Here is a 13,118-nt window from a genome sequence, read left to right as displayed (position 1 = left end):
AATCTCAAGGTTGTATCTGAAGTAGATAATTTGAAAATAAATTTGAACTTTCAACTTTGAAAGCCTTTCAGCCCTTCGGCTTGGTAAGATCATGGATAATCCCTGACCTACTTTGAGCATATCCCTTGATATCTGAGATCTGAAGTTAACCACTGACCTGATTCAGTTGCTACTAAGCCTCTCTGTTGGGTAAGAGTTGCTTAACTTTCATCTTTCACTCAAATGTTTAATTTTTCCCCCTGTGCTAGATTCCTCCAAGATGGAATAACCCACTTAAAGACAAAGTAAATTTACTATATACCATCCAACAGTCTTGATAAAGGGTTTCAGCCTGAAACGTCGACTGTACTCTTTTCCATAGATACAGCCTGACCTGCTGAGTTCCTCCAGCATTTTGTGTGTGTTTACATAAATAAACAGTGACCACAACCAATGTGCAGAAGAAGACAAAGTGTGCAAATATAAAATAATACTGAGAACATGAGCTGTAGAATCATTTCAGAGTGAAGGTGAATGAAGTTATCCACACTGGTTCAAATCTGATGGTGGTAGGGTAATAATGTACCGAATCTGGTGGGACCAAAGGTTCCTGTACATACTACCCAATGGTAGTAACGAGAAGAGAGCTTGGCCTGGATGGTGGGGGTCCTTGATCATAATTGTTGATTTATCTGGTCAGTGAGACAGTGTGGGCAGAATAGCAGTTGGGAAATACAGAAAATGGATTGGCAGGTGTTTGGAAACACAGGAAGTGGGGTTAGAGCATGGTATTAGACCTTTCAGATGGGCCCAGTCGCCAACTAAGTTCCCTGGTGAAGTGTAAGGGTCCTGCTGTTGGCTGGAAAGGGTAATGATTGCAGATCCTCTTGTCCAGGCAGTTTCGAAAATCCGGGAATTTATTCTCCAGAAGATCTACTCGTTCCGCAAGCCAATGACAAACTACCAGGTTCCACAGAATGCACTGCTGAAGTACAGGTGAGATACATTCCTGTCCAATTCCCAGAAACACTGATCTACAGGTGAGAGATGTTCCTGTCCAATTCCCAAACACACTGCCAATGTACAAGTGAGATATATTCCTGCCCAATTGCCAAACACACTGCTGATCTACAGGTGAGATATGTTCCTGTCTAATTCCCAAATACACTGCTGATGTACAGGTGAGATATGTTCCTGTCCAATTCCCAAATACACTGCTGATGTACAGGTGAGATATGTTCCTGTCCAATTACCAAATACACTGCTGATGTACAGGTGAGATACATACTTGTCCAATTCCCAAATGCACTGCTGAGGTACAGGTGAGATACGTACTTCTCCAGTTGCCAAACACACTGCTGATGTACAGGTGAGATATGGTCCTGCCCAATTCCCAAACACACTGCCAATGTACAAGTGAGATATGTTCCTGCCCAGTTCCCAAACATACTGCTATGTACAGGTGAGATACATACCTGGTAAATTCCCAAATTCACTGCCGATGTACAGGGGAGGTACATTCCTCTGCTTCCCAAATTCACTGCTGATGTACAGGGGAGACTATTTCTGATTGATGTGTTCTTTTCCATCATGTAGGCTAGCCTCTCCTCCATGGCTTGGTCTGCACTGCCCACTGCTTCAGTAAAGCCGTCAGAATAATCAAAGGCTGCATCCACCGCAGACATTCTCTCTCCTCCTCTCTCCCATCGGGCAGAAGATACAAAAAGCTGAAGGCATACGCCACCAGTCTCAAGAACAGCTTCCACCCTGCTGTTATAAGATTATTGTACAGTTCTTTATATGATAATATGGAGCCTTGTCAAAGCCCTTGCACCTTATTGTCTGCACTGCACCCAGTAGTGGGGGGTCTGAGACCAGACGGCACAGCCTCAGACAAGAGAGACATCCGTTTAGATCAGAGGAAGTGTAGAGGGGCAAGTAGTGTTGAGGAAGCAGAGTGTCTGCAAAAGGATTTAGACAGATCAGAATCAGGTTTATCATCACCAGCATGTGACATGAAATTTGTTAACTTAACAGCAGCAGTTCAAGCAATATATAATATAGAAGAAAAAATAATAACAAATAAAATTTTTGAAATCAATTACAGTATACGTATATTGAATAGATTCTAAAAATGAGCAAAACGAGAAATACTGTCTATTAAAAAAAGTGAGGTAGTGTCCAAGGGTTCAATGTGCATTTAGGAATTGGATGGCGACGGGGAAGAAGCAGTTCTTGAATCGCTGAGTGTGTGCCTTCTGGGCTCTGTACCTCCTACCTGATGGTAACAGTGAGAAAAGGGCATGCCCTGGGTGCTGGAGGTCCTTAATAATGGACGCTGCCTTTCTGAGACACCGCTCCCTGAAGATGTCCTGGGTACTTTGTAGGCTAGTACCCGATTTACAACCGTCTGCAGTTTCTTTCAGAGATTAAGAGAATGAGCAAAGAAGTAGCAGATGAAATATAGTATCACCAAGTGTATAGTCGTGACTTTGGTAGAAGAAATAAAAGCGTAGACTATTTTCTAAATGGAGAGAAAATTCAAAAATCTGAGAGGCAAAGGGACTCCCCGTGCAGGATTGCCTGAAGATTAATGTGCAGGCTGAGTTGAATTGATGGCTTTATGGTAAAGTTTGTGGATGATACAAAGATGGGTGTAGGGGTAGATAGTGCTGAAGAAGCAATGAGATTGCCGTAGAACTTGGACAAATTGGAAGAATGCGCAAGAAGAACGGGCAAAAAAAGCAGCAGGTGGAATGCAAGTGTTGGGAAATGTATGGTAATTCATTTTGGTAAAAGGAACAATAGTGCAGACTATTATCTAAATGGGGAGACGGTTCAAACATCAGAGGTACAGAGGAACTTAGGAGACCACATGCAAGACTCCTGGAAGGTTAATTTACAGGCTGAGTCTGTGGTAAAGAAGGCAAATGCAATGTTGGCATTTATTTCAAGGGGAATAGAATACAAAAGCAAGGAGATAATGCTGAGCCTTTATAAGACACTAGTCAGGCCGCACGGAGTATTGTCAACTGTTTTGGGCCGCATATTTCTATCAGATTTCCCCTCGTCTTCCGCTGCTCCAGAGAAAACAACCCATTTATCTCGCCTTTTGAGAGAGCACATGCCCTATAATCCAGGCGGCATCCTGGTAAACCTGCCTTCTGCACCCTCTCTAAAGCCTCATCATCCCTCCTATAATGGGTTGACCAGAACTATATGCAATACTCCAGATATGCCATAGTTAGAGTGGGATAGTCCGCATCACCCAACTCCCCTCATAGTTGACTAGTCACTGGCACAGAAGCTGACCGATCTTAGCCTGTCTGTTGCCTGTGTCTGCTGAGAAATCTGACTCACTTCACTCTCCTTTCTTGACTCTGACCTAGTCCTCACTGTCCCGTGTCATTGAACATAGAACACCACAGCACTGAACATGTCTTTCGACCCATGATATTGTGCTAACACTTTAATCTAACCCTTCCCTCCCTTCAGAACCCTTCATTTTTTTATAGTCCATGTGTCTATCCAAGTCTTTTAAATGCCCCTAATGTACCTACCTCTACTGCCACCCCGGCAACGCTTTCCATACACCCACCGCACTCTGTGTACAAAAAATCCTCCTACCTCTGTCATCCCCCTAAACTGTCCTCCAATCTCCTTAAAGTTATATTCCCCTCCAATTAGCCATTTGCACTCTGGGAAAAAGGCACAGGCTATTCACACCATCTATGCCTCCTCCAGTTCATGTTTATTGTCATCTGATTGTGTATATATGCAAACAATGAATCAACGTTCCTTCGGACCACAGGGCACCCACAAAACATCTATCACACACAGCACTTATAACAAAATATTATCACAAATAATTTAATTAAAATAGAGTTCAAAATGCATGTAAGTGCAGCACATGGAAACAGTAAACAGTACAGTAAGCATTAGATAGTTCGCTGTTCTAGTGACGTGACTCGTAGGTGGCAGGGTGTTTATTAGTCTCACAGCCTGAGAGAAGAAGCTGTTACCCAGCGTGGCAATCATAGTCCTGATGCTCCTCCCGTATCTTCTTCCTGATTGTGGTGGGTCAAAGAGATTGTGGGATGGGAGGTGATCCTCAAAAATGCTTTGGGGCCTTCATCTGCAATGCTCCTGGTAAATGTCACAAATGGGAGAAGCAAGTCCCCAGTGATCCTCTAAGTGGTATTTACTATCCTCTGCAAGGTCTTGCGTCTGATGCCTTGCTGCTTCTTTACCACACAATGATGCAGCCAGACAGGACTCTTTTGGTGGTGCACCTGTAGAAATTTGTTAGAATGGGAGTAGCGGACCTTCCACACCTCTCCTCAAAGTGCAGATGCTACTGAGCCTTCCTGATTAATGAGAATGTGTTGTGGGCCTAGGTTAGATCATCCATTATGTGCACACTGAAGAACTTTGTACCCTTCACTCTCTCTACAGCAGGGTCATTGATGTGCAATGGAGGGTGGTTAACCTGTGCCTTCCTGAAGTCCATAATCACCTCTTTTGTCTTGTCCACAATGAGGCTCGAGCTATTATTCTTGCACCATTTAACAAGCCTCTCTCCCGCCTCTTTGTATGCTGACTTATCATTGCAGCTGATGAAGCCAGTCACTGTTGTATCAATGGTGAACTGGATGATACGGTTTGGTTTATTTCTGACAGTGCAGTTGTGAGTCAGTAGCATGAACTCAACCCTGGAGGGCACCAGTGCTCAGCGTGATGGATCCTGTACACCGCTGTCAAGTCACCTCTCATCCTCTTTCACTCCAAAGAGAAAAGTCCTAGCTCACTCAGATTTTCTTCTTAAGACCTAAGGAAAGTGCCCTTCTTTTCTCTGCCCCCCCGTCCCCCCCCCCCCACCGTCCTCTGCCCTGACTGAGGTGCTCTGGTCTCCCTGCTAGGTTCTTCTACCAGTTTCTGCTGGCGAATGAGCGGCATGTGGCGAAGGAGATTCGGGATGAGTACGTCGACACCATGAGCAAGATGTACCTATCCTACTTCAAATCGTACAGCAGCCGCCTGATGAAAGTGCAGGTCAGAGACCTCACAGTCCAGGGAGGATATAGGTGGGGGAAGGGTTAAGGGTGGGGGTTGTCGAGGGGGTGGAAGTTGATTGGATCGGTTGTGTATGGCATGGTTGGATGGGTGTTGGTGTGAAGATGGGTATTGAAGTGAAAAGGGTTGATGGGTTGGGTAAGGTGAGGAGTGGATGTTGGCATTGAGGTGGATGCTGCAGTCAGAGTTTATGTGTTGAGTGGGGTTGGGTAATTTGGTATGTTGTCATTGAGGTGGGAGGGGTTGGTGGGTTGAGTCTGAGGTGAGTTTTTGGTCGGGTGGTGTAATTTGGTGTGTTTGCATTGAGGTGGGTTTCAGGGTGGGCTTTAGGTAGGTTGTGTTGTTTGGTGGTTTGTTGGCGTTGAGGTACGTGTTGGGGTAGGAGAGTTTTTTTTTATTAAGTGCAATCGTGAACAATAGCCAGATCTGAAATGCTGATCAAGTCAATTAGCTCCTAGAGAGAACTGATAGGCCAATCAGATGGTTCACTGCTGCTCAGCGATAGAACACAAAATAATCATATGTACCATTAAGAAACATTAAAAGATAGTAGAAATACTGAAGTCATGATGATCATGATGAAGTCTGCTAGAGAGAGACATTTATACACATGCTGTCCTCCATAACTCGAAGAGATTGAAGGATAAGGTTGCAGGGTGACAAAACGTGGCGGGAGCACTTGGAACTAAAAACTAATCCTTACCGGGAGAAGACAGCATCTGTTCTTTCTGCACTGTTCTCCAGCAGTTTAAGGACTAAGTCCAGCTGGAACATAACTCACAAGTGCTCTTGAAAGTCAGGTATTAACCCTACCTACCAACAACCAAGCATTGCCATCCTGGTCCCCTTCATGATAGCTTATGAAGAAACATGTGACTTCCCTCCCAGAGATAGGTGTTTGTGCACTCGCCTCTTGAAGGCTTGGACCCCATCGTCGCAGATGTTTCCAACCACAGCATCTGGAAGGCTGTTCCAAATTCTGAATGCACAGTGAAGGAAGCTTCTATCCAGTGTGTAGGTTCTTGCATCAGGCATAGAAACAGCATGAACAGGCATAGATAAACCTGATCGTGTGGTGCACCGTCTCTCATAAGATGAAGGCAGCATGGCGCGAAGGTCTGCAGGGCTGTGGCTGGTGGGCATTTCGTTTAGCACAGTAGCTGCGGCAACCTGTTATCTGTGGTGTAAGCTACTGCTGGCTAGCTTCTCACGAGCTGTGGCTTCATCTACACCTACAATCCTGGGAGCCTTTCTTTGAATGGAATCAAGCTGGCTGAGGACACTCTGTGAGGCATTCATCTGTGAGGATAAGCAGGCATACTCCATGATTCAAGATTCAAGATTCAAAAAACTTTATTGTCATTCTAACCGTACATCAGCTCTGCAGGGCAGAATGAGACAGCATTCCTCAGGGGCAGTGCAATCATAACATAACATACGCAACACTAAATCATAAACATAACAATAAATAGTAAAACGCAACAGCCACATGTCAGTTAAATCAGTTATAAGTGTCCAGTGCAAGTTAAACGTGTCCAAAGCAGAGTCAGGTAGAGCAGCTATTAAATAGTCTGACTGCCTGTGGGAGGAAGCTGTTTAGTAGCCTTGTGGTTTTAGTTTTGATGCTCCTGTAACATTTGCCTGATGGCAGAAGAACAAACAGTTCATGGAGAGGGTGTGAGGGGTCTTTAATGATGTATTGTGTCTTCTGGAGGCATCGACTCTGAAAGAGGTCTTGGACAGAAGGTAGGGAGACCCCAATAACCTTCCCTGCTCCCCTAACCACCCTCTGCAAGGCTCTTATGTCGACAGCACTGCAGCTGGAGTACCAGGTTGTGATGCAAAAGGTCAGCACACTCTCAACCACGCCTCTGTAGAATGTAGTTAAGATGTTAGTGGGGAGTGATGCTTGTTTAAGCTTCCTCAGAAAGTGCAATCTCTGCTGGGCCGATACTTCATACCTGGGCTTTGTAAACCATGGCTCTGCCCTCTTTGTCTAGTTTGGATGCTACTTTCCGCGGGGCTCCAAGCCTTTGTCCAGCCTTGTTTGAAATAGTGGAAAGGTGTTTATCTCACACCAACTTGCTGTCAATATTAACACCGAGGATTACTAGCTCCTTCTTTAAATCCAGCTTGCAGTTCCCAAAATACAGGTCAGGGTTAGATGGATTCCTCTTCCTAGACATCACCATCGCCTTGCACTTAGTAGGCTCAAAAGTGACATTCCAGTCGCCTGCCCAGGCTTTCATCCTGTCAAGATCCCTATTCAGGCCTGCTGCCGCTGTATTAGTCTCTCCTGCTCTAATTAGTGCAAATAGTGTGGAGTCGTCAGCGTACAGGTATAGCTCGTTACTGCATGCATCAACCAAGTCGTCAATAAAGATGGAAAACAGAAGTGGTCCAAGTATTGAACCCTGTGGTACAGATGCATTGATGGTTGAAGAATCAGAAGCCTGACCAGAGATAACAACTTTGATGGTCCGTCCATGAAGGCAGCTCTGCAGCCATCTAAGCAGCTTTCCAGATATTCCTTTGGATCTCAGCTTAACACAGAGTCCATTATGCCAGACCTTGTCAGATGCTCCTTTGATATCCAGGGCTATGACACACACTCCTCCACCTTTGTCTACGAAGGTGTTCCACGTTTGAGATAAGGTGGTGAGGAGATCGGCTGTACTGTGATCAGATCTAAATCCATACTGCCTACTTGAAATTAAGTTGTTACGGAGTAGGTAGTTCTGAACTTGTTTGTGAACTGCTGCTTCCATTGCCTTGCTGATGACACTAAGGATATGGGGCAATAATTTGTCGGATCAACTCTGGAATCCTGCTTGTGTACTGGTGTTACTGATGCTATTTTCCATTGTTGTGGGAATACACCACTCGAGAAGCATAGCTGGAAGAGGCGGCTGAGAGGACTTGCAAGTTCTGCACTGCATTCCTTTGAGACCCTAGTTGGAATCTGGTCAGGGTTTCTGGGTTTTTGTTGGTGTGTTGGCGATGGATGGATATCGGGTGGAATGAGTTGATGGGTTGACTGTGGGTTGTGTTTTTGGTGAGGTAACTTAGTGGTGTGTTAGAGTTGGGTTGGGATTGGCTGATTCATTGGGTGTAGGGTAAGTTTTTGATGGGGTGATTTGGTGGTGTGTTGGCATTGAACTGGGTGTTGGGATGGGAGGAATTGATGGGTTGTGTGTGGGGTGGGTTATTTGGTGGTGTGTTGTCATTGAGATGAGTGTTGAGTGGAATGAGTTGATGGGTTGATGTGTGGTAAGGTATTGGTGGCATGTTGTGTTGGGGTGGAAATGGTTGATTGTAGGGTGGGTTTTGGTGGTGAATTGGGGTGGGAGGGTTTATGATGGGATAGTTTGGTGTTAATGTGGAGCTGGCTGTTGGGGTGGAGATTTGTGGGTTTGAGGTGGGGTAGGTGAGTTGGGTTGGGGCTGTGTTGGTTATTTGGTGATTGTTGTTGGGGTGGGATGCATGTTCAGGGTGGATGGAGGTGGGGCTTGGGGCTGAACCCACCAGTTGCATTTTCCGTTAAGGTGTTAGCTGACAAATTCAAAGATGTTTGGGGTCTATAATCTAACCTCACTAACCTTCTTCCTCCCTCAAGTACGAGGAGGTGGCTGATAAGGATGATCTGATGGGAGTGGAGGACACAGCAAAGAAAGATATCCTTTGGCAGTGTTGACTGTAAGTACTGTTGCAAGGTGATGCCGGTGACACTACTGAACCTCCCTGAACATACAAAGTAAGCGTGACTATCTGAAGAATGGATTTTGCTTTTCTATGGTATGCAGTTTTCACTATCTTTACAAAATACCTTACAACTCAGCCTGTTATGGAGTTGACAGCAGAAACTCTCTCAGAATTGGCCAAACTCAATTGGCTGCAGCTTAAAGGGATGTGGACAGGGAGTGGGGAAGGCTAAATGTCATCATTTAGATAGTTAGGGGGACAGATAAGAGGTTCTGTGGGAGAGATCCAGAATCCCGGATGGTCTGTTGCCCCCCCCTGGTGCCAGGGTCTGTGATATCTCGGATCGAGTTCTCGGTATTCTCAGGAGAGAGGGTGAGCAGCCAGATGTCGTGGTCCACGTGGGGACCAATGACATAGATAGCAGTAGGGATGAGGTCCTGAAGGAGGAATATAGGGAGTTAGGAAAGAAGTTAAAAAGCAGGACCTCAAGGCTGGCCATCTCGGGATTGCTGCCTGTGCCACGAGACAGAGAGGGTAGGAACAGGAAGTCATGGCAGATGAATGTGTGGCTGAAGAGTTGGTGCAGGGGGCAGGGGTTCAGAATTTTGGATCATTGGGATCTCTTCTGGGGAAGGTCTGACCTGTACAAAAAGGACAGGCTGCACCTGAACTGGAAAGGGACCAATATCCTGGCGGGCAGGTTTGCTAGAGCTGTTGGGGAGGGTTTAAGCTAGTTTGGCGGGGGGGGGGTGGGAATCAGAATGTGAGTGCAGAGATTAGGGTAGAAGGACAAGGGCATGATGCTATGTGTTCTGAGTTGGTGAGGAAGGACAGGCAGGGGACAAAACATAAATGTAGCCAGTTAGAGGGGTTGAAATGTATCTATTTCAACGCATGGATCAGTACGTGGACCTACGGCGTTGCGGCCGTTACTGAAACTTGGCTGGAGGAAGGGCAGGATTGGCTGATGCAAGTACTGGGGTTTGGGTGTTTTAAAAGGAATAGGATGGGAGGTAGAAAAGGGGAGTGGGGAGTAGCATTACTGGTCAGGGATAGTATCACAGCTATAGAAAGGGAGGAGGCTGCAGAGGGAGTGTCCACTGAGTCGGTGTGGGTGGAAGTCAGAAATAGGAAGGAATCAATCACTGTGCTGGGAGTAGTCTGTAGGCCCCCAGATAGCCCTCAGGACACCGAGGAGCAGATAAGCAGGCAAATTTTAGAATGGTGCAGGAAATACAGGGTTGTAGTTATGGGTGATTTAAACTTCCCTCATATTGACTGGCACCTCCTGACTGCAAGGGGGATAGATGGGGCTGAATTTGTCAGGTGTGTTCAAGAAGGATTCCTGACACAGTATGTGGACCGGCCGACGAGAGGAGAGGCCATACTGGATTTAGTTCTGGGTTATAAACCTGGTCAGGTGGCAGACCGCTTGGTGGGGGAGCATTTTGGTGAGAGTGACCACAACTCCCTTAGCTTCAGCATAGCTATGGAAAAGGATAAAAACAGACAAAATGGGAAAGTGCTTAACTGGGGAAGGGTTAACTATGAAGGATGAGGCAGCAACTAGCGAGAGTAAATTGGAAACAGATGTTCAGGGTGAAAGCAGAGAAGTAATGTGGAGAAACTTCAGAGACCACTTTTGCTGGGTTCAGGATAGGTTTGTCCCACTGAGACAAGGAAATAATGGTAGGAAAAGGGAGCCATGGCTGACGAAACACGTGAGGCAACTGGTCAAGAGGAAGAAGGAAGCATATGTTAGATATAAGAAGCAGGAAGCAGGAGGGGCTCATGAGAAATGTAGGGTAGCCAGGAAGAAGCTTAAGAAAGGGCTGAGGAGAGCTTGAAGGGGGCATGAGAAGGCATGTAGGATTAAGGAGAACCCCAAGGCGTTCTATGTGTACGTGAAGAACAGAAGGATGACAAGAATGAAGGTGGGGCCACTAAAGGATAAAGAAGGCAACATGTGCCTGGAGGCGGAGGAGGTTGGGGAGGTCCTAAATAAATACTTTGCTTCAGTATTCACAAGTGAAAAGGACCTTGATCAGGGTGAGGTTGAAATAGAACAGGCCTGTGGAGATTAAGGAAGAAGAAGTGTTGGATCTTTTTAAAAACATCAAGATTGATAGTCCCTAGGGCCGGATGTGATATACCCCAGGTTGCTGTGGGAAGTGAGAGAAGAGATCGCTGGAGCAGTAGCTATGATCTTTGAATCCTCTTTGCAGGGGAGGTGCTGGAAGATTGGAGAATGACAAATGTAGTTCCCTTGTTTAAAAAAGGTAATAGGGAGAATCCTGGGAACTATAGACCGGTGAGTGTTACGTCAGTGGTCTGCAAACTATTGGAAAGGGTTCTTGAGGATAGGATCTACGAACATTTGGAGAAGTACAGTCTATTCAAGGATAGTCAATATGGCTTTGTGAAGAGAAGGTCATATCTCATGAGCCTAACTGGGTTTTTTGAAGAGGTAACAAAAGAAATTGATGAAGGTAAGGCGGTGGATTTTAGCAAGGCATTTGGAGCAGCAGCTGGATGACCTTTGACTCATAAGGGAGAATCAGGCAGTCATAGATGAGAGCTACAGGGAGGTAGTCACACCTAGGCTGTCGGAAGCAGGTCGTTGGGTGACAGTCAGAGGGGGGAAAGCGAAGGTGAGCAGACAGGTAGTGCAGAGCACCCCTGTAGCCATTCCCATGAATAATAAGTTTACCTTCCTGGATACTGTTGGCGGGGACGACCGACCAGGTGTGAGCCACGGTGGCAGGGCCTCCGGCACTGAGTCTGACCCTCTGGTGCAGAAGGGTGGGACGGAGAAGAGGAGAGCTGTTGTCATTGGAGACTCTATAGTCAGGGGAGCAGACAGGAGATTTTGTGGACGTGAGAAGGACACCCGCATGGTTTGTTGCCTCCCGGGTGCCAGGGTCCGGGATGTCTCTGACCGGGTGCACGACATCCTGGTATGAGAGGGAAAGCAACCAGAAGTCGTGATTCATGTTGGTACCAACGACATAGGCAGGAAGAGGGATGAGGTCCTGAAGTGTGAGTTTTGGGAACTAGGCAGAAGGCTGAAGAACAGGACCTCAAGGGTGGCGTTCTCAGGATTGCTGCCAGTGCTACGTGACAGTGATGGTAAGAATTGGAGGAGATGGCAGTTGAATGCGTGGCTGAGGAGTCGGTGCAGGGAGCAGGGTTTTAGATTTTTTGATCATTGGGATCTCTTCTGGGGAAGGTGGCACCTGTACAAATTGGATGGGTTGCACCTGAACTCGAGGGGGAGCAATATCCTTGCAGGTAGGTTTGCTAGCATGGTTCAGGAGGGTTTAAACTAATTTGCGAGGGGGATGGGACCCAGAGCGATAGAGCAGTGAAAGAAGTGCATGGAGTAAAGCCAGATCTAACATACAGAGAGGCTTTGAGGAAAGAGAAGCAGAATAAACGGTGTAAAGACAGTAAGGTAGAAGGGCTGAAATGTGTGTACCTCAATGCAAGAAGCATCAGGAACAAAGGTGATGAACTGAGAGCTTGGATACATACATGGAATTATGATGTAGTGGCCATTACAGAGACTTGGCTGGCACCAGGGCAGGAATGGATTCTCAATATTCCTGGATTTCAGTGCTTTAAAAGGGATACAGAGGGTGGAAAAAGGGAAGGGGGGATGGCATTACTGGTCAGGGATACTATTACAGCTACAGAAAGGATGGGTAATGTAGCAGGATCCTCTTTTGAGTCAATATGGGTGGAAGTCAGGAACAGGAAGGGAGCAGTTACTCTACTGAGGGTATTCTATAGGCCCCCTGGTAGCAGCAGAGATACAGAGGAGCAGATTGGGAGGCAGATTTTGGAAAGGTGCAAAAATAACAGGGTTGTTATCATGTGTGACTTTAACTTTCCTAATATTGATTGGCACCTGATTAGTTCCAAGGGTTCAGATGGGGCAGAGTTTGTTAAGTGCGTCCAGGACAGATTCCTGTCACAGTATGTGGGTGACAAGAATAGAATAGAATAGAATAGAATCAGAGAGGACTGGAAATTTTTTAATTAGGGAAAGGCAAATTATGAGGCGATAAGGCTAGAACTTGCGGGTGTGAATTGGGATGATGTTTTTGCAGGGAAATGTACTATGGGCATGTGGTCGATGTTTAGAGATCTCTTGCAGGATGTTAGGGATAAATTTGTCCTAGTGAGGAAGATAAAGAATGGTAGAGTGAAGGAACCATGGGTGACAAGTGAGGTGGAAAATCTAGTCAGGTGGAAGAAGGCAGCATACATGAGGTTTAGGAAGCAAGGATCAGATGGGTCTATTGAGGAATATAGGGAAGCAAGAAAGGAGCTTAAGAAGGGGCTGAGAAGAGCAAGAAGGG

General features: G+C 46.2%; 1 protein-coding gene across 2 annotated transcripts in view; it reads left to right on the top strand.

Annotated features, from left to right (window-relative positions):
* Positions 1–13,118, top strand: part of vps52 (VPS52 subunit of GARP complex) — a 95,698-nt gene that overhangs the window by 42,565 nt on the left and 40,015 nt on the right. For both annotated transcript variants that reach the window (XM_063047866.1, XM_063047867.1), the window contains exons 8-10: positions 875–975; positions 4,899–5,031; positions 8,669–8,726. In XM_063047866.1, coding sequence (XP_062903936.1) covers positions 875–975; positions 4,899–5,031; positions 8,669–8,726 — 292 coding nt within the window. The remainder of the gene's footprint in view (positions 1–874; positions 976–4,898; positions 5,032–8,668; positions 8,727–13,118) is intronic.

Source organism: Mobula hypostoma, chromosome 5 (genome assembly GCF_963921235.1).
Source record: "Mobula hypostoma chromosome 5, sMobHyp1.1, whole genome shotgun sequence".
NCBI classification, from domain to species: domain Eukaryota; kingdom Metazoa; phylum Chordata; class Chondrichthyes; order Myliobatiformes; family Myliobatidae; genus Mobula; species Mobula hypostoma.
Note: the sequence above shows the minus strand (reverse complement) of the source record. Positions and strands in the feature narration are given on the sequence as shown.